This window comes from Rhinopithecus roxellana, chromosome 6, assembly GCF_007565055.1.
Source record: "Rhinopithecus roxellana isolate Shanxi Qingling chromosome 6, ASM756505v1, whole genome shotgun sequence".
NCBI classification, from domain to species: Eukaryota; Metazoa; Chordata; class Mammalia; order Primates; family Cercopithecidae; genus Rhinopithecus; species Rhinopithecus roxellana.
The window spans coordinates 121,612,728-121,636,503 of record NC_044554.1 but is presented as its reverse complement, the minus strand read 5'-3'; the positions used below and the strand labels follow the sequence as shown (position 1 = coordinate 121,636,503).

The window sequence follows — 23,776 nt, the reverse complement described above, 5'->3', positions numbered from 1 at the left end:
TAGATCAAAAGATATGTACATTTAAGTTTTGATATATACTGCCAAACTATCTTCCATTGATACTGTAACAATTACACATCTACTAATAATGTATGAAGATGCTTGTTTTTCTGGACTCTATCTGTGGTACCACATTGTTTCCATTTATTTGAGTGTATGTGTGTGTGAGTGTGACCTGCAGTAGTAACATTTTAAAGGTTTTCTTTACATAGCTCTGACATATTTCTTGCTAAATTTATTACTAGGTATTTTTATCTTATTATTGGTATTGTAAATAAGGTATTCTATCCCATTGTATTTTGTAACTGGCTGTTTGTATACAGGAAGGCTGTTCATTTTATGTTAAAGATTTTTACCCATTCCTTTTTCTAATCTAATTATTGTGTCAGCTGATACTTCTATAACAATAGCATTAACAATGTAATTTACTATTAATATACATTCTTTTCCTAACTTTAACAGAAATGTGTATAAATGAAATTGAGACCAAAAAAAAAAAAAAAAAAAAAGAAAACATACAAAGGATTGAGAAAACAAAAACTTGGTTCTTTGTGTTGGATAAGCAAAATTGATAGACCACAGTTATTTCACTTAGGGTAATGGCTTCCAGCTCCAGTATGGTAGTTCTGTTTTTAGTTCTTTGAGAAATCTCCATACTGTTTTCATAGGAGTTGAAGTAATTGACATTCCCACCAATGGTGTATATGCATTCCCTTTTCTGTGTGTCCTTGCTGACATCTGCTTTTTTTTTTATTTTTTAATAATTGCCATTCTGACAGGTGTGAGATGATATCTAATTATGGTTTTAATTTGTGTTTCTCTGATGATTAGTGACGGTGAGCCTTTTTTTCATATATTTATTGGTTACTTATATATCCTGTTTTGAGAAGTGTCTGTTCAAGTCATTTTAACCCCCCTTTAATGGGGTTGATTTTTTCTTGTTGATTTGCTCCTTATAGATTATGGGTATTTGTCCTTTGTCAGATGCATAGTTTGTGAATATTTTCTCCCGTTCTGTAGGTTACTTGTCTTCTCTGTTGATGGTTTCTTTTGCTGTGCAAAATCTCTTTAGTTCAATTAGGTCTCATTTGTCTGTTTTTGTTTTTGTTGCATTTGGGTTTGAGACCTTAGTCATAGATTCTTTGCCTAGGCCAATGTTTAGAAGAGTTTTTCCTAGATTTTCTTCTAGATTTTTATAGTTTCACATCTTACATTTAAGTCTTTAATATATCTTGAGTTAATTTTTGTATATGGTGAGAGATGGGGGTTCAGTTTGATTCTTCTGCTTATGACAAGCCAGTTTTCCCAGCACCATTTTTTGAATAATGTGTCCTTTCCTCGTTGTTTATTTTTGTTGGCTTGTTTGAAGATCACTTGGTTGTAGGTTTATTTTATGTTCTCTAGTCTATTCCTTTGATCTGAAATGTTGGATTTTATCAAATGCTTTTTCTGTGTCTATTGAGATGATCATATGGTTTTTGTTTTTAATTCTGTTTATGTGTTGAAATACCTTGATTGATTTGTGTATGATGAACCATCCTTTCTTCTCTGGAATAAAACCCACTTGTGATCATGATGAATTATCTTTTTGATGTGCTGCTGAATTTGGTTTGCTAGTATTTTGTTGAGGATTTTTGCATCTATGTTCATCAGGACTATCAGCCTATACAGTTTGTTGCTATTGTTGTGTCCTTGTCAGGTTTTGGTATCAGGATGATACTGATTTAGTAGAACAAGTTAGGGAGGAATTCTTCCTCCTTGATTTTTTGGAAGAGTTTCAGTAAGCTCTTCTTTGTATGTCTGGTAGAATTTGGCCATGAATCTGTCTGGTTCTGGGCTTTTTTGTTTGGTAGGTAGATTTTTTTATTACTGATTTGATATCATAACTTATAACTTGTCTGTTCAGGATTTCATTTTCTTTCTGGCTTAATCTTGGGAAGTTATGTGTTTCTAGAAATTTATTCATTTCTTTTAGGTTTTCTAGTTTGTGTACATAGAAATGTTCCTAGACATCTCTGAGGATCTTTTGCATTTCTGTGGTATCAGTTGTAATGTCATCTTTATCATTTCTGATTGTGCTTATTTGAATGTTCTCTCTTTTTCTCTTGGTTAATCTAGCTATTGGCCTATTAAGTTTGTTTATCCTTTCAAAGAACCAAGCTTTTGTTTTGTTGGTCTTTTGTATGGTTTTTTTTTTTTTTTTTTTGGTCTCAGTTTCGTTTAGTTCTGCTCTGATCTTTGTTATTTCTTTTCTTTTGATAGCTTTGGGTTTGGTTTGTTATTGTTTTTGTAGATCCTTAAGGTGTGGTACTAGGTTGTTAGTTTGAAGTCTTTTCTTTTCTTTCTGTAGAGATGGGGTCTTGCATTGTTCTCCAGGATGGTCACAAACTCCTGACCCCAAGTGCCCTCCTGCCTTGGCCTCCCAAAATGTTGGGATTACAGGCATGAGCCACTGTGCCTAGCCTTTCTATCTTTTTTTTTTTTTTTGATGTAGGCATTTAGGCTGTAAACTTTCCTTTTAATACTGCTTTTGCTGTATCCCAGAGGTTCTGGTATGTTATGTTTCTATTTTCATTTGTTTCAAAAATTTTGTTGATTTCTGCCTTAAATTGTTTACCCAAAAGTCATTCAGAAGCAAATTGTTTAGTTTTCATGTGCTTGTGTGATTTCAAGAGTTCCTCTTGGTATTGATTTCTAGTTGTATTCCACTGTGGCTGAGAATATGCGTAATACGATTTCAGTTTTTTTGAATGTATTGAGACTTGCTTTATGACCAAGCATATGGTCAATTTTACAGGATGACCCTGTGAAGATGAGAAAAATGTGTATTCTGTGATTGTTAGGTGAAGTGTTCTTTAGATTTCTATTAGGTCCAGAATATTCCAATTTAAGTCCAGAGTTTCTTTGTTAATTTTCTGGCCAGGTGGGGTGGCTCACACCTGTAATCCCAGCACTTTTGGAGGTTAAGGCATGCAGGTCGCTTGAGTCTACAAGTTTGAGACCAGCCTGGGCAACATGGTGAAAACCTGACTCTACAAAAATTAACTGGGAGTAGTGGTGTGCACCTGTAGTCCCAGCTACCCTGGAGACTGAGGTAGGAGGATTGCTTGAGTCAAGGAGGCAGAGGTTGCAATGAGCCAGGATCATGCAACTGCACTCCAACCTGGGCAACCTTGTCTCAAAAAAAAAAAAAAAAAAAAAAAAAAAACGCAAACAAACCCGAGTTTCTTTGTTAATTTTCTACCTTGATAATCTGTCTAGTACTGTCAGTGGGGTGTTGAAGTCTCCCACTGTTATTGTATGACTATCTCTTTACTTAGGTCTAGTAGTATGTGTTTTATAAATCTGTGTACTCTGGTGTTGAATGTGTATACATTTAGAATCATTAAATCTTTCTGTTGAATTGAGCCCTTTATCATTATATAATGTCCTTCTTTGTCTTTTTTTTTCACTGTAATTGAAGTCTGTTTTATCTGATATTAGAATAGCAGCCCCTGCTCTTTTTTGTTTTCCATTTGCATATCTTTTTTACCCCTTTACTTTGAGCACATTAGGTAAGTCTCTTGAAGGCAGCAGATGGTTGGGTCTTATTTTTTTTTTTATCCTATATGCAATTCCGTCTTAAAGAGTGGAACATTTAGACCATTTATCTTCAAGGTTAACGTTTATATGTGAGGTTTTGTTCCTATCATAGTGTTAGCTAGTTCCTTTGTATTCCCAATTGTGTGACTGCTTTATATGATCTTTGAACTTTATACTTATGTGTGCTTTTATGGTAGCAACTATTGTCCTTCTGTTTCCATGTTTAGAACTCCTTTGAGCACTTCTTATAGGGTCGGCCTGGTGGTGTCAAATTCCCTTATTGTCTGCTTGTCAGGGAAAAAAGACTTTATTTCTCGTTTGTTTATGAAGCTAAGTTTGGCAGGATGTAACATTCTTGGCTAGATTTTTTTTTTTCTTTAGAAAGGGTAAAAATATACCACCATATGGCTTGTAAGGTTTCTGTTAAGACGTCTGCTGTTAATCTGATGGGATTTCCTTTACACATGATTTGACCCTTTTCTTTAGCTGTCTTTAAGATTTTTTTCTTTAGCATTGATCTTAGATAGTCTGATGACTATATCCCTTGGTGATGTTCATCTTGTATAGTGTCTTGTAGCTGTCCTCTGAATTTCTTGTATCTGGATGTCCACCTCTCTGGCAAGATTAGGGAAGTTTTCCTGAATTATTCCCTCAGACATGTTTTTTAAGTTGCTTACTTTTTCTTCTTCTCTCAGGAATGCCTATAAGTCATAGGCTTGTTTGATTTACATAATCCCATATTTCTTAAAAAATTCTTTCTTTATTTTTGTCTAAGTTAATTAGAAAGACCAGTCTTCAACCTCTAAAATTCTTTCTTCTGCTTGCTTTAGTCAATTTTCAAAGCTTTCAACTGCATTTTGAAATTCCATTAATGAATTTTCAAATTCAAGTTCTATTTGTTGTTGTTTTTTAATATAGTGAGCTCATGTTTCATATCTTGAATTGATTTTCTGGTTTCTTTTTGTTGGTTTTCAACTTTCTCTTAGATGCCATTGAGCATCCTTGAAATTCATATTTTGAGTTCTTTTTTTGTCATTTTGGAATTTTCATCTTAGTTAGAATCTATTGCTAGGGAGCTGGTGTGATCCTGTGGAGAAGTTAAAACACTGTCTTTTTGTATTGTTGGAGTTCTTGCACTGCTTATTTTTTAATTTTCCATCATTTGGATGGGATTTTTTGATTTTTTTCATCTTTTTTCCCTTGAGGGTATGGCTGTGGTGTATGTTGCATGTGATCATTTGGCTTCACTTCCAGGTGTTTTCAGGGGGCCAAGGCTCTGTATGGATTCCTTGGGTGTGGATAGCTTTTGTGTGGTGGCTTTCTGAAATGCTGCTTGTTTTAACAGTGTATTGGATGTATGAGTCAACACACTGTCTCCTTCAGGGCTGAGAGTACTGAGGTCTCAGGAAGCTTATCTTGTACACTAGTGCTATGCCCTTCTGACAGCAGGTTTTTTTATTTGGTGGTGCTATTTGGTTGCCAGTCCAGTAGGTGGCACTTAAGAATAAGAATGAGCTCACCCTTGAGTGATATGAATAGAGTGATAATGAATACAGGCAACTTTCCTGACTGGGGAGATCCTTTGAGGGGGACGTTCCACTAGCTTCTCAATCTGGGCCGGCAAGAATGTAATCCACTTCCCTATCACAGCCTAGTTGCATTGCTCATGACCTTCAGTTCTTATAACTTTGACTCCCTGCTACAGCGTGGCTATGGACTGCAAGAATGCCCCTTCGGCAGCCACCACCAAAATGGGTTCAGTGCAGAGCCTCTTATCCCAGTCCAAAGCAGATAATTTTGTACTTATGTGCCTTGTGTTACTGGGATACTGCCATTCTGTGCAGAGATGGGCCCTATCCTTTGTGGTAGCCCCTGCTGTGGGGGATCACTTTCATCAGGGATGCAGCTACCATGAAAAGCACTGGAAAGCAACCCTAATGAGAGTGATAGTCAGCAAGTACACACACATCAGCTCCCAGCTGGGAGAGCCTCTCCTGTGTCTGCAAGAGTAGATGGGGGAGCGGGAGATGACCCCCTGTCCATGTCCATTTCTGGCTACTGGTACCTTCCCCTTTAGCAATTGGTGCCATGCCCATGCTTTCTTTGTCTTAAGTGGAGCTTTGGTGGGCTGAATTCTTCCCTTCCCTTGGGACAGCCCAAACTGAGTGCTGGATCTCCAGAGATTCTGCAGTTCCCTAGAGACCTGCTGGCCCCCTGTGGTTGTGAAAGTCAAAGCAGGTTGTGGGGTACATTTGTAGGGGGTCTGGTGATGTGGCATCTCAAAGGCTGAGGTTCCCTGGGGAGGGCAGTCGGCCACAATCGGTGAACAACCAGTATGGCAACTGCTGTCTCAGTTCGGGCCTAAGGGGTATGCTGGCACTTCTGTGTGAGTTGGTACCTGGTTCTCTATCCCCAGGAAGTTCCTAGATTGCCACCGACAGCATTTCCTGGGGTCATGAGAGCACAGGGACTCCTCAAAAATTTGGTGGTCAGCAAATTGTTACAGGGGTGAGAGGAGCAGAGAAGCCCTACCCTGTCCGTAGGGCTGTGGTTTCTTAGGGATTGATCTCTGCTGCACTCCTGCTGCTTTCCTTTTCTGCACTACAGCTTCATTCTCTGGATCTCTGACAGATCTGGTTCTCTTCCCTCATTTTTTCATTCAGATTTTGACCATTCACCTATAATTTTGATCTTCTTTCTGAGGAGAACTGGCATCCGACATCCCTAGTTAGCCATCTTGGAAAAAAAAAAAAGCAACAAAAACCTGATGCTCCTTTTATGAGAATCCATGGTTAAATTCTCCTTAGACCACTAAGACAGGAAAGGCTTACTTCTGAGCAGGTGGGCCATTTTCTATCTTGTAGAATCACAGTCATCCTGACCACATGTAGGTGGTTGTGCTTCTGTTATTTCCCCCCTGTAGCTACTAGGAAGCTAAGCCTTTCAATATATTATTTTTCCAAAATTTTATTCTGAAAAATTTTAAACATATAAAAGTTGAAAGAATTTTACAATTAACATCTGCCTGTCATCTATATTCCACCCCTTACATTTTATTATACCTCCTACATATCTTTCCATGTATCTATACATCTATCAAAAATAGTTATTTTAAAGTCCATACATGATAAATTCAATATCTGGAGCCTTTTTTAAATTTGTATTTTCTGTTGTTTTGGCTTTCATTCAAACTGTCTTGTTTCCTCATGTGCCTGGTTATTTTTTATTGTGTACCTGACATCATATTTGCCAAGGTTTAGAAAACATTTGAGACATGGAATGATACTAACTTCTTCCATAGAAGATTTATGTTTTCTGCCAAATACCTGTGGGCCTTAGCAATCTGTGACTCACCTCATTCCAATTTCAGGGACTGAAACAATTTAAAACTGTATAGGTCTGTCTACTTCTGCTTTACCTTTCCTTCTAGGACGTCTCCTTGGTCTGAAGCCAAAATGAAGAGTATTTATGAGTCCTCCTTTTCCTTCAGGATCTATAGTTTAGTCTGTCCCTCGCCTAGTGCTATCAAAAGCCTTGTTTAGCCTCTCAACTGCCCCTTTCAGAATGATTAAATGCTCCATGGGGATGAGCACCCTCAAAATAAGCAAAGCTCAACTTTCTGAGTGAGGCCACCAAATCCTAGACAACTTTATTGAAAACTGGAACTCTTTTATTTAAATAGAGTTTATCCCATATACATTTAGTTATATGACAGATATTTTTTGCTTCTGTATTAACATCATATTTTAGGTTATAGTTTCTGTGTTTATTGATTTTTAAAAATTTCACCATATGGTGTATTTTCTTTGATTTTTGTTGTGTTTTGTCCTTTTGTTTTGATAATTAGGAAGTCTTATATTCTCTTTTTAGCTACAAGTTCTTTGTAGCTATAAATGCATATAATAATTTTTTGAGGATTGTCAGTTTCCTTATCTGTAAGTTGTAATAATAACCCATTTTACTGAATTGTGAGAATTAACTAAAATAATCACACTAATCATTTACTTGTCATACCGCCTGGTATATGGTAAACCTGTTATAAATGTTGGCTTTAGAGATTATATATTACAAATGAATGAATGACAAGATCATAAAGCAGAGAAAAAAATACTGAAAAGAGAAGGGGAGAGTAAACATCCCCTGCTACTGGTGGGGTGTTCTCTCAGGCCCAGTGTACAGGTCTGTTTTGTAGCATCTTCATCCTCCATGCCATTTACTCAGTACCCATATCTAAGGTCCTGACGTGGTCTTCATGAAATAACTGGATAAACTTGAGACCGAGTGTTCCTCTCAAATGTATTTGTCAGGGTAATTTATGAACATTTTGTTGTTGTTGTTGTTGTTGTTTCCATTGTCCCCAGAAGCTGTTATGTTCTGATTCTGGGATTCCTAGCTTCAAGGTATTATAAACTGCCTTTATATGGCAGGCCTGAAAAATAACATGGATGAAAGTGGAAGTTTCTTGGTCTCTGGAATAAAACTCTATCCCCCATGTTATCGTTTTGGGATTAGAGATGTTGGGGGAGGGAGGCAATGGGAGCATGAAGGTGAGGGGTTTTCTGGGGAGGGCAGAGGAAACAACTGACAGGGGTGGAAATAGCTTTCAGAGATTTGGGGGGAGTACTAATATAGGTGATAGCTTTATGAATGGTTGGAACCTGTCCCATTGCCTTTTAATAAGTCTTTGGATGGGGAGTTGAGGTGGTTCATGTTGATACTGTGAACAGTAAACATTTATAACTGTCAGGGAAGCTGGCTTAAAAGATCCCTGGCACAGAAGAATGGTGTGGTCCTTCTTTGAATGGACTGCTGGACTTAGGCAATTAACATCTCATGTGTGATCATAATGGCCTAAGAATCATGAGAGATTTACTTTGTTTTCAGGGCACCATCCTGCTTCCCCATGCTGTGGAGGGCATTGAAGAGGAGAAGGCAGTCACCCAAAAGTAAATCGGAATATCTTGATACTTCTGGCTGGTGAGGGCAGAGCCAGATTTTTTTTTTTTCTTTTTCTGAGTAGAACATATCCATTTAATGTGAGCTGTCTTGATCTTAAATGTTGTAAAACAAATTTATACCTTTTTTGTCCCCTACCCCCACCAAACAGATTGTTATCATCCAAGTGTGCTTTTTTCTCAACTTAATCTAAATTAATAAAGAAAAGATGTGGAAGGTAAATTTGGAAAAGCACTTTTATCTCTTGACCTCCTTTGTTAGCAGCTGTGACAATCTTTAGGAAACTCTAAAAGGATACATGGGAACAAAGGGGAAAAGCCAAGACTGCTGTTCTGTGATGCAGTAGACCAGGAGGAAGAGTGAAACCTTGGTGGAAGCAACAGGTAGTTGCAATTGGAGGGGAATCAGAACAATCCCAGGGCTGTTGGAAGAAAAGAATGATGGTGCACAGGCTAGATCAAGGAGTGAGGCCTCAGGTGTACCCTGGCAGGAGACTTTTGCCGATTCCTAACTTCCTGGACCCTATCCCACACTTTCACCCCTCAGACCCAGTTTCCGCCTTCATCAGCCCTTATATAAATCTTCCACTATGCCGGAGCCCTGGCCCCAGATGATAGTGGCCAATACTGGTGGCTTATATTTAGGGCAAGGAAGTCGAACTCTTGTTGCCTAGTAGCAGGGGAGGTCTGCAAGAGGGAAGTGAGGATGATGTTACCAGAAGTTGTGTCACAGGCATAAATGGTCAGAATCCTTAATGAATTTTCTCAGAGATATTATTGTACGTCATTCCACAGGATTACTTAGCACAGGTGCATTTTATTCCTATTAAACTATTAGTGCAACTATATGTTGGGTTAAATAGGCTCTTAATCTTTTAAATGGCCTTTCTTAAAAACCTAACCAGTGGGTATAACATTGTTTCTGTGGTAAAATGCTTTTAAAATCCTGCAATAGACTGACAAAAGAGCCTTTGAATACAATCTGTTTGTAAATTGGATTGGCCTGGCTGGGGTAAGGAGGCCCACCCTGTTCTTTAGCTTTAATGTCTACCCCTGTTCAAAGAAGGCAAAGTCTTTTATAGTGACAGGCCACACTGAGTTTAAATAAAGATTGGCTCCTTGCAGGAGAGCCTGTCTGATTTAAGACAGGTCATATTTAATGAAATGTGGCATTAAAGAGGCCTGCTTCAAATGAGGCAGTTTGTGTAAAGTTCGCTACTATTATCAGGCCATCTGTGTTTACTTTTGTGTGAAAGCAAAAGTTTCAGTGTTATTTTGGATCAAAAAATTGCTCAGTGTGATAAGGGGTGTGAAAAGTAAAAAGTAAATCAAAATGAGGGTTTTGTTTTTTATTGGTTGCCATTTTCAATGGAGAATAAATTAAACATATAGAGTCAAAAGAAAGGTACAGAGGAGGTGATTGACAGCTTAGTCATGTTTTATGTAACACTTGTTTTTCTTTTACATGAACACGTTATACCATCCATCAGTATAAATTAATATGTCGTGGGCCTTTAAAAACTGTAAAGAAAATAATTTTAATGGTTCCAATAACAGCTCCAGATGAATGCTGGAAAACAGATATTCCAAACTGTCAAATAGCATATGTATTGCTTGGCTCTGTTATAACTGCAAGTAAAAGCTGCTTTTGTATGAGGTTTCCTTGACTGCCAATGGAAGAACTGTAACACATTTATTGTGAAAAAAATTGGAATGGAAATGAGACATGTTACAACAGAATGGCACCTAATTCCTTCTTGCCAGTTGGCCTGAATTAAAATAATAAATCATTAGGACAGTAAAAGGTTCTTGGTTAAAAAGAAGAATAATTTAATTAAATAGATTTACAAAAATGACAAGTTCATACATGTATCACTTATGATATGGAGACTTTGTTTGAAAATATGGTTGTCTTATCATGTGAGAGAATAGAATTATACCCCATATAAATGTGTATGTTCAATGGAAAAAGAATCATAAACTTCAGAAGAGAATTTAACAGTGGTATGGAAAGCAACTGAAAAGTGTTTGCAACAAAGTTCCAGCTGCTGTTTACTGCAGGTAAGGGTCTTCAGGATGCTGCCCTATGTTTGAAGGGGTGACTCATGCCATTATTTATTTCAGTTAATTGCTAATGTTTGTGAAGAGCACAGTATGCTGCAAAGCAGGACCAAGTAATCCATGGTGACCTTTTGTGCTATCAAAGCTTTATCAATTAGAAGCTCTTGATTAGAAATTCATAGGATGCCCAGTGAGTGCCATCAAAGAGAGATTATACTTGGCTTCTTATACAATCTGATTTTTTTTTATTTTGTTGGCTCCTCTTCCTTCAAAACTGAACCCTCACCAGGGAACTATTTCTAAATCTGCAAAGTGAAGCATATTCAAAGTGTTTTCAGACTTCAAGGAGTATTGTGGTTTTTATAAGCAATGGCAGTAATTTTATAAAAATAGTAGTTATATTTTCCTGATAAATACCTTTCTTCTAGAGACTACCGCACTGGCTGTCTTCCTGGTCACTTTTTTCCCCATCTCCTTTGTTCTGTTGATGCTAGGCCTGCACGACATTTACAAAAACTTGTTAAATACTTCAAAGTTATAAATTAAAGTCCTTATTTTACTATAATTCTCACTGTCAGTCTTAAAATATTTGTTCATTTTCATTCACCAATCCCCTGATAATAGGAACTTTGAGTTCTTATTTGCCTTCATGTTGCTACAGCTCTTGACAGTGTTTAATGCCCCACTTCTTGAAATTATCTGCTCTCATGCCTTTTAAGACACTGCAATGTCCTGGATTTCTTTCTATTTACTTTGTCCTTTTTTTTTAAATTGACTCTTCTTCCCATTTGTTTTCTCTAATTAAGCCTTAACCAAGGCTAAAGCATCAGCCTTTTCTCTCCTTTTCTCTCCTCTAATCTCACTGCTAGCTCATCTACTGCCAACTGTTTTCTAAACCCTGGGTCCACATTGCCAACTGTTGTCAAACATCTCTACTATCTCCATCAAAATCGTCCAAAATCAAACTCATGGTTTTCCCCTGCTCATATTCAGGATCCTAAATTATGATCTGAATTGCTCCCCTAAATCTCCTTGCCAGTTCCACTCTTAGGATTACCACTACTGACTTCTCACGTTAGCACTAAGTTGTAGTTCTGCTTTCCCCCACCTCCCACCATCATGGTCTAGTCTACAAGACTGTGTTTCTGCTATGGTTGCTGTTATAATTGGATCAGGATCAGTGGAAGTCTATGGACTATGGTGTAGTTATTCTGGAATTTATAGATCAGTCGGATAGTTATTCTGGTCTTAACTGGGCTCACTTATGCATCTGTGGTTAGCTATGGGTCTGGAAGTTTGCCCTGCTGATCTTGGCTGGACTTGTTCACATGTTTGAGTATCTGCTGGCTGTAGGTTGGTATTTCATCCTCAGAAAGACAGCTTAGATTTGTTGTCATGGCAGAGACAGTGCTTAGAAGTTATAACCCTCTTGGAACTCATCTGAACGGTAGTGGGAGCCCCAGTGGTTCATTCAAGGCAATAGTAAATGGAGTTGAAGAAAGTAGATGGAATGTAAGAGGTGGTGTAGAAGGCAGGACAGATCTTGAGACGAAGGATCCAGCTGGAGACTAACTCTAGAGTGGCAGCTTCCAGTGAGGAAGCAGAGCAAGTCAGGCGTCTACACACACAGGTGGTAGCTGAGGTGAATTGAGTGTGTTGATGGCACAATTAACAGCCTCTCCATACTCACAGCCATTTCAGACTTTGCAGCTTTTTCCATTTGTGGTGGAGTCTATTTTCCCACTCCTTGAATCTGGGCTTGTCTCATAACTTGTTTTGGCCAATAAAAAGTAGGTAAAGTCACAAGGTTTTGGCATTCCAGTCTTGAAAGCCTCTGTGGTCTTGCCATTCTCTATTCCCACTGACAGGAGAACTGGCTAACTGTTATCTTTTCAGTAATGCATCCCTAAACATCTCATTTAGAGTTGGTTTTACTGTTTTTATTTTCTTTTTTCTATTTTCAGTTCTTTTGAAAAATATGTTATTACGATTGATAATTATTTTGTTTACTTTTCTTTTTGTTTCTCTAAACTGTGAGCTCCATGAGTATAGGATAGCTGTTATCCTAGTGACCATCACAGTGCCTGGCATAAATTAGGGACTCAATGAATATTTGTTGAATTAAATTCCATGAGACCTGGTGAATGAATTTTTAAGAAGCTTTTCAAGTTATTCAGATATGTGATCAAGTTGATGACCACCATAGTATACTTCTTTTGTTTTAGCTACCTCACAGATTCATCTTCTGAGTATTATCTTGGTTGGGTGCAGTGGGTCACACCTGCAATCCTAGTGCTTTGGGAGGCAGAGGTCAGAGGATCACTTGAGATCAGCAGTTTGAGACCAGCCTGGTAACGTAGTAAGACCCTGTCTCTGGCAAAAGAGCGGGGCATGGTGGTGCATACCTGTAGTCCTAGCTACTTGGGAAGCTTAGGATTACTTGAGCCCAGTAGTTCCAGGCTGCAGTGAGCTATGACTACGCTATTATACTCCTGCCTGGGCAACAGAGTGATACCTTGTCTCTAAAAATATAAGAAAACATTTTCATACTCTCTGTTCTGCTTCATGTCCTTTGTTTCAGTTTCATATCTATTATTTGCCTATTCTCTATAGTATTTTGCAGCTCGAATCTTTAATAAAAAGACCCTGATTGGTCTAGCTTGCTTCTGTTTGAGTAGAATTTTCCCACATCAGGACTGGGTGTAGTTAGATGGTCAGTCTGGGGATTAGGTGCCCTTGTTTCTCTAGCCCAATGATATGTAGCCACAAAGGAAGGAAGTAGAAAGAATAGAACCATATGACACAAAATATGGTAGCTTAGCAGGCTGTGAGTGTGTCAGGTAATGTGATTGGTTTGTCAAGTACAGAAAACTTAATTGTATCTCCCTGTTTTTACCAATTACAATCAATTGATTAAATATTGTTGAGTACCTTATGGGCCAGGTTTAGGGTGCCTTACATGTCAGGCACAGGAAGTAAAGTAGTAAGCAAGGGAAACATGTAGTCTTTCCTCACTGAGCTTATTCTGTAGTGGGAAAGATAGCCAATTACTAAAGTCATTAAAATAAAATATTAAAGTATGATGTTAAAAAATGGATAAATTGAGCCCCAATAAAAATAAAATATTTTGCTCTTTAAAATCTGATTATATAAACTTGTAACTCAATAATAAAAAGTCAAATAAACCTATATAAAAGTGGGAAAAAGATTTGAACAGATACTTCAAATCAGGATATATAAATGGCAAATAAGTACATGAAAAGACATGCAGCACCATTAGTCATTAGGGAAATGCAAATCAAAGTTGCTATGTGATATCACTATACACTCACCTGAATGACTACAATTAAAATGACCATACTAAGGGTTGTCAAGAAGATAGAGCAACTAGAGCTTGCATATATATTGGTGGGAATGCAAAATGAAACAGCCACTTTGGAAAGCAATTTGGCAGTTTAAAAAATAAAGTTATACACTTACTGTATGGTCCAGCAATCACACTTGGAGGTCTTAACCTAAGAAAAATGAAAATTGTGTCCACACAAAGACTTGTAAGCAAATATTCATAGCAATTTTGTTCCTAATAGCCCCAAACTGGAAGCAGGCAGTTTGGAAACAACAAGTGAATGGATAAACAAACAGGTACATCCATACAGTGAAATACTGCCCAGCAATTAAAAAGTAAGGAATGAATTATAGTATGTGCAATAACATAGAAAGAAGCCGGGAACAAACGACTGACCTATGTAATGTATGATTCTATTTACATAATATTCTGGAAAAGCTAAAACTGAAAGGACATTTTCCCTGACCCTTTCATGGGCCTTGTGACAGGGGTGCCTCACTTATCCCAAAGTTCTTAACCCCTTGTGAGAGGGGGAGCACACAGGTGAGTGGTGCAGGAGGCAGGACTGGTGCTTCTGGGCGCAGGCAGGAGCAGAACTCTGTACGGCCCCATGGTAGCATCTAGGGGTGTACCCATGACCCCTGGAGCCCCAGAGGGCATGTGTTACAGTGCTCTTTTAGCTTTGCCATCCTCAGACGGCTTAAGTGTTAATCAGCTCAAGCATCTGCCCCTGTGGCTACTGAGCTCTGTTTGGTGTCCAGGAAGAATCAGGATGCACAAATGAATTGGAGAGTGGTGGATACACAGGATTTTATTGTCGATGAAAGTGGCTTTCAGTAGGAAGGGGAGCTGGAAAGGGGATGGAGTGGGAAAGTGCTTTTCCCCTGGAGTCTGGCTGTCCCCAGCCAGGCTCTTCTCTGAAGTCCCACTGTCAAGCCGTCCCTCTGAAGTCAAGCTACTTCTCTGACATCTCGCTGCTTCCTCTCTTCTTTTCTGCTGTTCCTCTGCCAGTGGAACCTGGGGCTTTTATGGGTACAGAATGTGGGGCAAGGCAGGCCAGGAGGGTTTTGGAAAAGGTAACATTCGAGCAGAAAAATGGGGATGTTCTCACTTTGGGCCATGGTTCTAGGCTTGAGGGTGGGGCTTTACCAGGGATGCCACCCTTTTCTGCCTAGAATTTCTCTGCCTCCAGTTCCTATCAAAAAGTATAGTGAAAGAGAGCATATCAGTGGTTAATGCTGAAGCCAGAAGTGTGAAGAGAGGATTGATTGGAAGAAAGTGCAACATAACTTTTTGGTCTGATAGAAATGTTCTATATTTTGATTGTGGTGATTGTTACACAACTGACATATCTATCAAATTGTATTAAATTATACCCTTAAATTGGTGAATTTTATTTTACATAAATTATACCTTAAAGCTGATTTTAAAAAATAAAGGTGATACATGCTTATACTGGGAGAAGTACAGGGTACCCTGGGACCACAGTATACAGTCGTCTCAAACCAAGGGATCTGAGGAAGTTTTTCATGGAATGAAAATCTTAATCTTGACATGAGTAGCAATAGACTAAGTGCACAGGGCTAGGTGGAAAGGAAGAGGGTTCTACAGAGTTAGCAGCATATACTGAGGCTTGGAGGCAAGAGAGAAGGTTGACAAAGGAAGAGGAGGAAAATGAACACAGTGATGTAGGCTGGGCAAAATAAGGGACTTATTATATTAAGATTGAACTGTATCCTAATAGTAACTAGAAGGGTTTTAACCCCTTCTCATTATGCAGTAATTTGATTTCTGATTTCTAAGAATGACTTTAATGACATTAAAGTCATTAAATGAATAATGACTTCATGAATAATGACATAATGAATGACAGAATTCTGATTTCTAAGGATTTCTTAGAATGAAACATTTCTAAGAATGACTGTCTCTGGTGGAGAACGGATTGTGTGGAAAGACATTCCCTGAGAGGGCATTAGATGATAGTGCCATAATTTAGGGGAGTTGCTGGGGATGGAAGAAGGTGGGTGGATTTCAAAAATATTTAGGAAGTAGAATTTCCTGCAGAAGTTGAAGGGAAAGAAGGAAACAAGAATGGCTTCTAAGTTTCTAACCTGGGTGATTGAGAATATCACGGTGCCATTCACTGAGATAAAGAAAAAGAGAGCAAGAGAAGGTTTGTGGTCAAGGTGATGACTTTAGTTTTGTACGTGTTGGTTCTGAGGTGCCTGAGAGACATTTGTAATATGTTTAGAGTTAGTTGGATATATAGGTCTGTTGCTTAGAAGGCAAGTATAGGCTGCAGAAACAGATTTATGTCATTGGCCTGTAGGTAGAAATTGAAACCATGCAATTGGTGACTGAGGAGATGGATGAGTAGCATGATGAGAGAAAAGGCCTACAACAGAACTCAGAAATGCCAATGTTTAAGGATGAGGTAGGGGGAAAATTAGGAGAGCATTATGTAATGGAATCCACTAGAATGAGTGAGTGGTCAATAATATCAAACGGAATTGCTTTACTGAAGAATATGATAATTTTTAAGGTTCTTGATTAATATGTATTGTGGAATTTTGGGATATTATTTTACAGTAAAAGATGAATCGTTTTAAAAGGAAAAGAAAGTTAGTGATTTGATGGCTTGTGGAAAAGGCAGTGCATTTCCTACATAGATGGTAAATCTCACAGTTTTCTATTGTTTTGTTTTGTTCTTCCTTCTTTGGACTTTCCTTCTCCATTAGAAACTTTTAAAGTGGTAAACATTAGAAAAGGCTTTTAAAAATCCATTCATATACATTCTGTGTGGAGAAGCTTACACACCTATGATCAGGAACATACTTTTTGCAATGCTTGCTTCATAAGTATTATTCATCTTAATTCCCTCTTTCTCTTTGGTCTCTTTCATTCCCTGAATGTGTGTGACAAAGCTTAAAGAGATCAGTTGAAAAGGTTTTTGATCCCCGTACTTTAAGCAAGAAGTGTTTGTCAACCAGGTAAGAGGATCAGTCACTGATGGGTAGGAAAGTTGTTTTTAACTGACTGAAGTCCCAGTTGTTTTCAAAGTGATCTTACTACCAAGGTCAGCTTTAGCAGTCTGTGACAGTATGCTGGAACAAATGTCTTCACTTTTCCAGATGCCATCTTTCCCTTTCCTTTTTACTATTTCCTTTTCCTAATTGCCTTCCCCTGAAAAAAGGAAGATACAGAAAACTTTTGAAGAGTTAGAATTTTACATTGGAATTATCATTAAACATGCAATAGGAGAATATTTTTAAGGGGCTCATTGAAGATCATGGTTACATGAACTCAGAATAGCCTGGGAAATGGCTGCAGGACCTTTACCAAATTGTGGTTCCAATCAATAGAAATTTATGTTGTCAATACTGTGGTTCAGGTGAGGGAGAAGAAGGAACTTGATGCTATCTGTGCCAGTTACCAGTAGTCTTTCAGCTCCAAATTTACCTGTCAATATCTGCTCTGGGATAAAGGATTGGACTCTTTAGACATTTCTCTGTTACAGTGAGAATGATGTTGAGCTGTGTCAGCAGAGGTTGATGGAGGGATATTACAGGAAGACAGTCTTCTCTTCCTGGTTCCTGTGTGCTACATTTTGCTTTTCCTTGATGTTGTGGCAGTGTCTATTAGTGGTGTGTGTGTGTGGCAGTCATTTACTGGCAGTCTGCTCCAGATGTGCCCCAGAACTTGCAGCCTCTTGGTGACCTCAAAGGCCTGACCTGGACCCAGTGACTGCCATGCTGTGACTCTCCCATTGTGGGCACTGGTGTGTTCCAGGCCTTGTGCTAGCAGTGGCATCGTGATTTTTCTGTGCGTCTGCCCACCTTCTTTGGCTTACTTGCTCTTCAGAACGTTGTTTTCGTAACTGTCCCGCCATGGATACCAGTTGCTTCACACCTCGCATACCAGCAATGGTGATTCTCTCTGTGTGTCCACCCAACATCCTCAGCTTGCCTGCTCCCTAGAGGGTTGTCTCCTGCTGTCTGGTGACTAAAGACCAAAGCTGACCTGGGCAACCCAGCAAACATCTTCACTATTGAGTGGGCTGCAAACATACGTTCTCCAATGAGGTCTTTACTCAAGCCTTGGGGAGGCAGCCCTCCTTCTAAGTTTCCTCTTCTTTTTGTATTTTCCATCAAACACGGTGTTCTTTTTTGAGTTTTCTTACATCTTTATAGTTACTCCACTATTATACTTAAATAATTTTTTTTTTTTTTTTTGAGACGGAGTCTCGCTCTGTCACCCAGGCTGGAGTGCAGTGGCCGGATCTCAGCTCACTGCAAGCTTCGCCTCCCGGGTTCACGCCATTCTCCTGCCTCAGCCTCCCGAGTAGCTGGGACTACAGGTGCCTGCCACCTCGCCCGGCTAGTTTTTTGTATTTTTAGTAGAGACGGGGTTTCACCATGTTAGCCAGGATGGTCTCGATCTCCTGACCTCGTGATCCGCCCGTCTCGGCCTCCCAAAGTGCTGGGATTACAGGCTTGAGCCACCGCGCCCGGCCTACTTAAATAATTTTTTATACTAAATGTTGCCTACTGAAATTACTGTGGTGGCTTCTGTATCCCGACTGTACCTAAACTGATACACTATTGTTTCCTTAATCTATTATACATACCTTTGCCCTACTTAGTCTGATGAACTCTGATTTAAAACACCAATAAAACAACAACAACGACAACAACAAAAAACCCACCAAAACAACAACAACGACAAAGAAAAATACTTCTTGAATAATTCTGCATTGCCTGGAATTCAAGACCCTCCGTGATCTGACCCCTACCTGCCTTTCCAATCTTATTTTCTACTCTTCTTAAAGTAACTAAGGCAAGCAGCACTGTGAACACAGAAAGTCCAGTCCTGGGTTTGTCTTGTAGCTCTACCACTTATTACTGAGCAGAAAAGGGCATGTCTTTAGGCCCCTCTGTGTTGCAGTTTACTCATCTGAAAAATGGGGATACTAATAGCTGCTCTGCCTACCTCATGGGGGTGTTGTGAGGTTGAATAGTGTATGTGGAAACTCTCTAGGAATTTTAAATTTGTGTTGCTGTGATATATTGCCATAGGATTCATATAGTGTTTTTCACTTTTGTTTTCAAAGTATTCACACAAAACAATGACAAGTATTGTCAAGCATTCATCTAGCACTTCTGGATTGGTAAAAGGGATTAAGGCAATACCTTTCTTTAGAACTCAGAATTGTATTTTGTTTTTATATTTTATGCTTTTACTTTGTTTCAGGATGGGGTGAAATAATATGTTGAAAGTCTTTTGGTCGGACAAATTCTCCTCATTGCCATCATAAACAAAACAGAGTGACTGTAAAATTTGAGAATAAGGAAGAGCATTTGTCTTTGATCATCTTGTCTTGAGGGCATGTGTCTACTTCAGTAGACAAATAATTTCATACATATGTGTGAATTCATTAAAGTAGTACTCTTCTCCATCAGTATTGGTTGTACATGAACTAAAATATGCAAAAGTGCTTTGTAATAGAAATAAATGAATTATTTTCAGAACAGAAACCAGAGAAGGAAAAGCTCCCAAGCTGGTGAGGAATTCAACCAATTCCAAACTCAAATTTCTTGGGAGAGGTATTCTCATTCTGTGAGAATTTGTTTAAGAGCTGAGAGCCTAAAGTCTGTGATGCAAGATGAAGGACCCGACTGCTTGTGTTAAACGAGGCAGGTTTCTCCAGTTGCTTATGGATTGGACTCATCCTTGTTGGGCATCAGACCGACTTGTGAATGTTTTCATCAGCAGGTGGTTCTTCTGAATTCCTCATTATCTGGTATATATAATGTGGGGGGAAAAGCCAGTTCCAGCAGAACTTGAAACATGAATATAAAAGGCATTTTAAAATGTATTTTAAAAACTTCCTTAGAGAGGAAATATAGGGTTCCTTCTTTTGTAGCCTGAAGAGGAAGGTGAGTTCAACAGAAGGTAAAAATGAGGAGAAGTAGCCATTCCAGTCTTGCTTGGACAAAACCTTTGTTATCTAACATTTCTATAGCTCTTTGTTTTTTCCAAAGACCTGTACAAATGTATTTTTCCCCCATGTAACAAGCTTTTGATCAAAGCAGGTTAGTATTCATCTTTACATTTTCTAGATGAGAGAAAAGATTTCCAGAGAAGTGAAGTCACTTTTGCAGGTCCTAGGATATATAAAAAGTAAAGCGAGATTTTGAGCCTTTGACACAGAGTTCTTGGTGTAATTACTCTGCAACATGTTATATCCTGTCTTGACTAAATTTTTACAAATGGGTTAAAAGAGTTCTTAATCTAAGAAACCAACTCTAGAATTCTAAATAGAGGATACTCAGTGGGGAGGCTTGAGGTTTTATTGGAACAGATTTCTTTGGGCCACCAGACTTAGAGGGCTGTGGTAAAGAGGTAGTGTGGTTCAGAAACTTCAGAGAAGGAAGTCCCAGACTTCAGAGGAGGTGTTCTTTCAGTTCCTTGGGGATTATGGTTGTATCTCTTTATAGAGGAAATCTGAGAGTGATGCTTGTAGGACTAGTAGCCAAGGAAGTGGTTCAGCTCAGCTGCTGCTATTTGTGTCCAGTGCTCAGTCAGCTCTTCATGTGTTTGAATTCCTTTTTTCTTTTTTTTTCTTTTTTTTTTTTGAGAGCGGAGTCTCGCTGTGTCGCCCAGGCTGGAGTGCAGTGGCGCGATCTCACTGCAAGCTCCGCCTCCCGGGTTCCCGCCATTCTCCCGCCTCAGCCTCCGAGTAGCTGGGACTACAGGCACCCGCCGCCGCGCCCGGCTAGTTTTTTGTATTTTTAGTAGAGACAGGGTTTCACCGTGTTAGCCAGGAGGGTCTCGATCTCCTGACCTCGTGATCCACCCGCCTCGGCCTCCCAAAGTGCTGGGATTACAGGCTTGAGCCACCGCGCCCAGACTGAATTCCTTTTTTCCTAGAGGAGAGAACCTGGCCAATCTCCAATTTCTGAGACTCTAATTTAGGTTATATATTTCTCTGCAATGTGAATCTATTTCAAACTTGATGTAAGATTGCTCACTAGTGCATTGCCAAATACCTGATAGGTACCTCAATAAATATTTATTAATGTTAAGGATGAGAATAACCTTTTTAAATATTCGTGTTTGAAATATGTACTCTACCAATACTGCAATAGGGAAAACTTTCAGGATAATTACATTTTGCATTTATATCCAGTGATTTATTCCTTAGATCTCAAATTTTGTTAGAGATATGATTATAGTATATATATATATATATTTTTTTTTATTCTAGGTTACATGTGCACAACGTGCAGGTCTGTTACATAGGTATACATATGCCATGTTGGTGTGCTGCACCCATCAACTCGTCAGCACCCATCAACTCGTCATTTACATCAGTTATAACTCCCAATGCCATCCCTCGCCCCTTCTCCCTCCCGCCTCCCCATAATAGGCCCCGGTGTGTGATGTTCCCCTTCCCATGTCCAAGTGATCTCACTGTTCAATTCCCACCTATAAGTGAGAACATGCAGTATTTGGTTTTCTGTTCTTGTGATAGTTTGCTGAGAATGATGGTTTCCAGCTGCACCCATGTCCCTACAAAGGACACAAACTCATCCTTTTTTATGGCTGCATAGTATTCCATGGTGTATATGTGCCACATTTTCTTAATCCAGTCTGTCACTGATGGACATTTGGGTTGATTCCAAGTCTTTGCTATTGTGAATAGTGCCGCAATAAACATACGTGTGCATGTGTCTTTATAGCAGCATGATTTATAATCCTTTGGGTATATACCCAGTAATGTGATGGCTGGGTCATATGGTACATCTAGTTCTAGATCCCTGAGGAATCGCCATACTGTTTTCCACAATGGTTGAACTAGTTTACAATCCCACCAACAGTGTAAAAGTGTTCCTGTTTCTCCACATCCTCTCCATTAACTGTTGTTTCCTGACTTTTTAATGATTGCCATTCTAACTGGTGTGAGATGGTATCTCATTGTGGTTTTGATTTGCATTTCTCTGATGGCGAGTGATGATGAGCATTTTTTCCTGTGCCTGTTGGCTGTATGAATGTCTTCTTTTGAGAAGTGTCTGTTCATATCCTTTGCCCACTTTTTGATGGGGTTGTTTGTTTCTTTCTTGTAAATTTGATTGAGTTCTTTGTAGGTTCTGGATATTAGCCCTTTGTCAGATGAGTAGATTGCAAAAATTTTCTCCCATTCTGTAGATTGCCTGTTCACTCTGATGGTAGTTTCTTATTGATCTGTCTAATGTTGACAGTGGGGCGTTGAAGTCTCCCATTATTATTGTATGGGAGTCTAAGTCTCTTTGTAAATCTCTAAGGACTTGCTTTAAAATGAATCTGGGTGCTCCTGTATTGGGTGCATATATATTTAGGATAGTTAGCTCTTTCTGGTGAATTGTTCCCTTTACTATTATGTAATGGCCGTCTTTGTCTCTTTTGATGTTTGATGGTTTAAAGTCTGTTTTATCAGAGACTAGGATTGCAACCCCTGCTTTTTTTTTTGTTCTCCATTTGCTTGGTAGATCTTCCTTCATCCCTTTATTTTGAGCCTATTTGTGTCTGTGCACGTGAGATGGGTCTCCTGAATATAGCAAACTGATGGGTCTTGACTCTTTATCCAGTTTGTCTGTCTTTGTCTTATAATTGGACCATTTAGTCCATTTACATTTAAGGTTAATATTGTTATGTGTGAACTTGATCCTGTCATTGTGATATTAACTGGTTATTTTGCTCGTTAGTTGATGCAGTTTTTTCCTAGCATCGATGGTCTTTACATTTTGTCATGTTTTTGCAATGTCTGGTACCGGTTGTTCCTTTCCATGTTTAGTGCTTCCTTCAGGGTCTCTTGTAGGGCAGGCCTGGTGGTGACAAAATCTCTAAGCATTTGCTTGTCTGTAAAGGATTTTATTTCTCCTTCACTTATGAGACTTAGTTTGGCTGGATATGAAATTCTGGGTTGAAAATTCTTTTCTTTAAGAATGTTGAATATTGGCCCTCGCTCTCTTCTGGCTTGTAGAGTTTCTGCCAAGAGATCTGCTGTTAGTCTGATGGGCTTCCCTTTGTGGTTAACCCGACCTTTCTCTCTGGCTGCCCTTAAGATTTTTTCCTTCATTTCAACTTTGGTGAATCTGACAATGATGTGTCTTGGAGTTGCTTTTCTCGAGGAGTATCTTTGTGGCCTTCTCTGTATTTCCTGAATTTGAATGTTGGCCTGCCTTACTAGGCTGGGGAAGTTCTCCTGGATGATATCCTGAAGAGTGTTTTCCAACTTGGTTCCATTTTCCCCATCACTTTCAGGCACACCAATCAGACGTAGATTTGGTCTTTTCACATAATCCCATATTTCTTGGAGGCTTTGTTCATTTCTTTTTCCTCTTTTTTCTCTAGACTTCTCTTCTCGCTTTGTTTCATTCATTTGATGTTCAATCATTGATACTCTTTCTTCCAGTTGATCGAGTCGGTTACTGAAGTTTGTGCATTTGTCACGTATTTCTCGTGTCATGGTTTTTATCTCTGTCAGTTCGTTTATGGCCTTCTCTGCATTGATTATTCTAGTTATGCATTCTTCCATTGTTTTTTCAAGATTTTTAGTTTCTTTGTGCTGGTTACGTAGTTCCTCCTTTAGCTCTGAGAAGTTTGATCGACTGAAGCCTTCTCTAAGCTCATCAAAGTCATTCTCCATCCAGCTTTGATCCGTTGCTGGCGATGAGCTGCGTTCCTTTGGAGGGGGAGATGTGCTCTGATTTTTTGTATTTCCAGCTTTTCTGCCCTGCTTTTTTCCCATCTTTGTGGTTTTGTCTGCCTTTGGTCTTTGATGATGGTGACG

The 23,776-nt window shown here is 39.0% G+C and overlaps 1 protein-coding gene across 1 annotated transcript in view; it reads left to right on the top strand.

Moving 5' to 3' along the window:
* Positions 1 to 8,711, top strand: part of MTERF1 (mitochondrial transcription termination factor 1) — a 42,925-nt gene extending 34,214 nt beyond the window's left edge. Inside the window, exon 4 of the mRNA XM_030932660.1 lies at positions 8,467 to 8,711. Within this exon, the coding sequence (XP_030788520.1) occupies positions 8,467 to 8,532 (66 nt within the window). The 3' untranslated portion in view covers positions 8,533 to 8,711. The remainder of the gene's footprint in view (positions 1 to 8,466) is intronic.
* Positions 8,712 to 23,776: the final 15,065 nt, after the last annotated feature.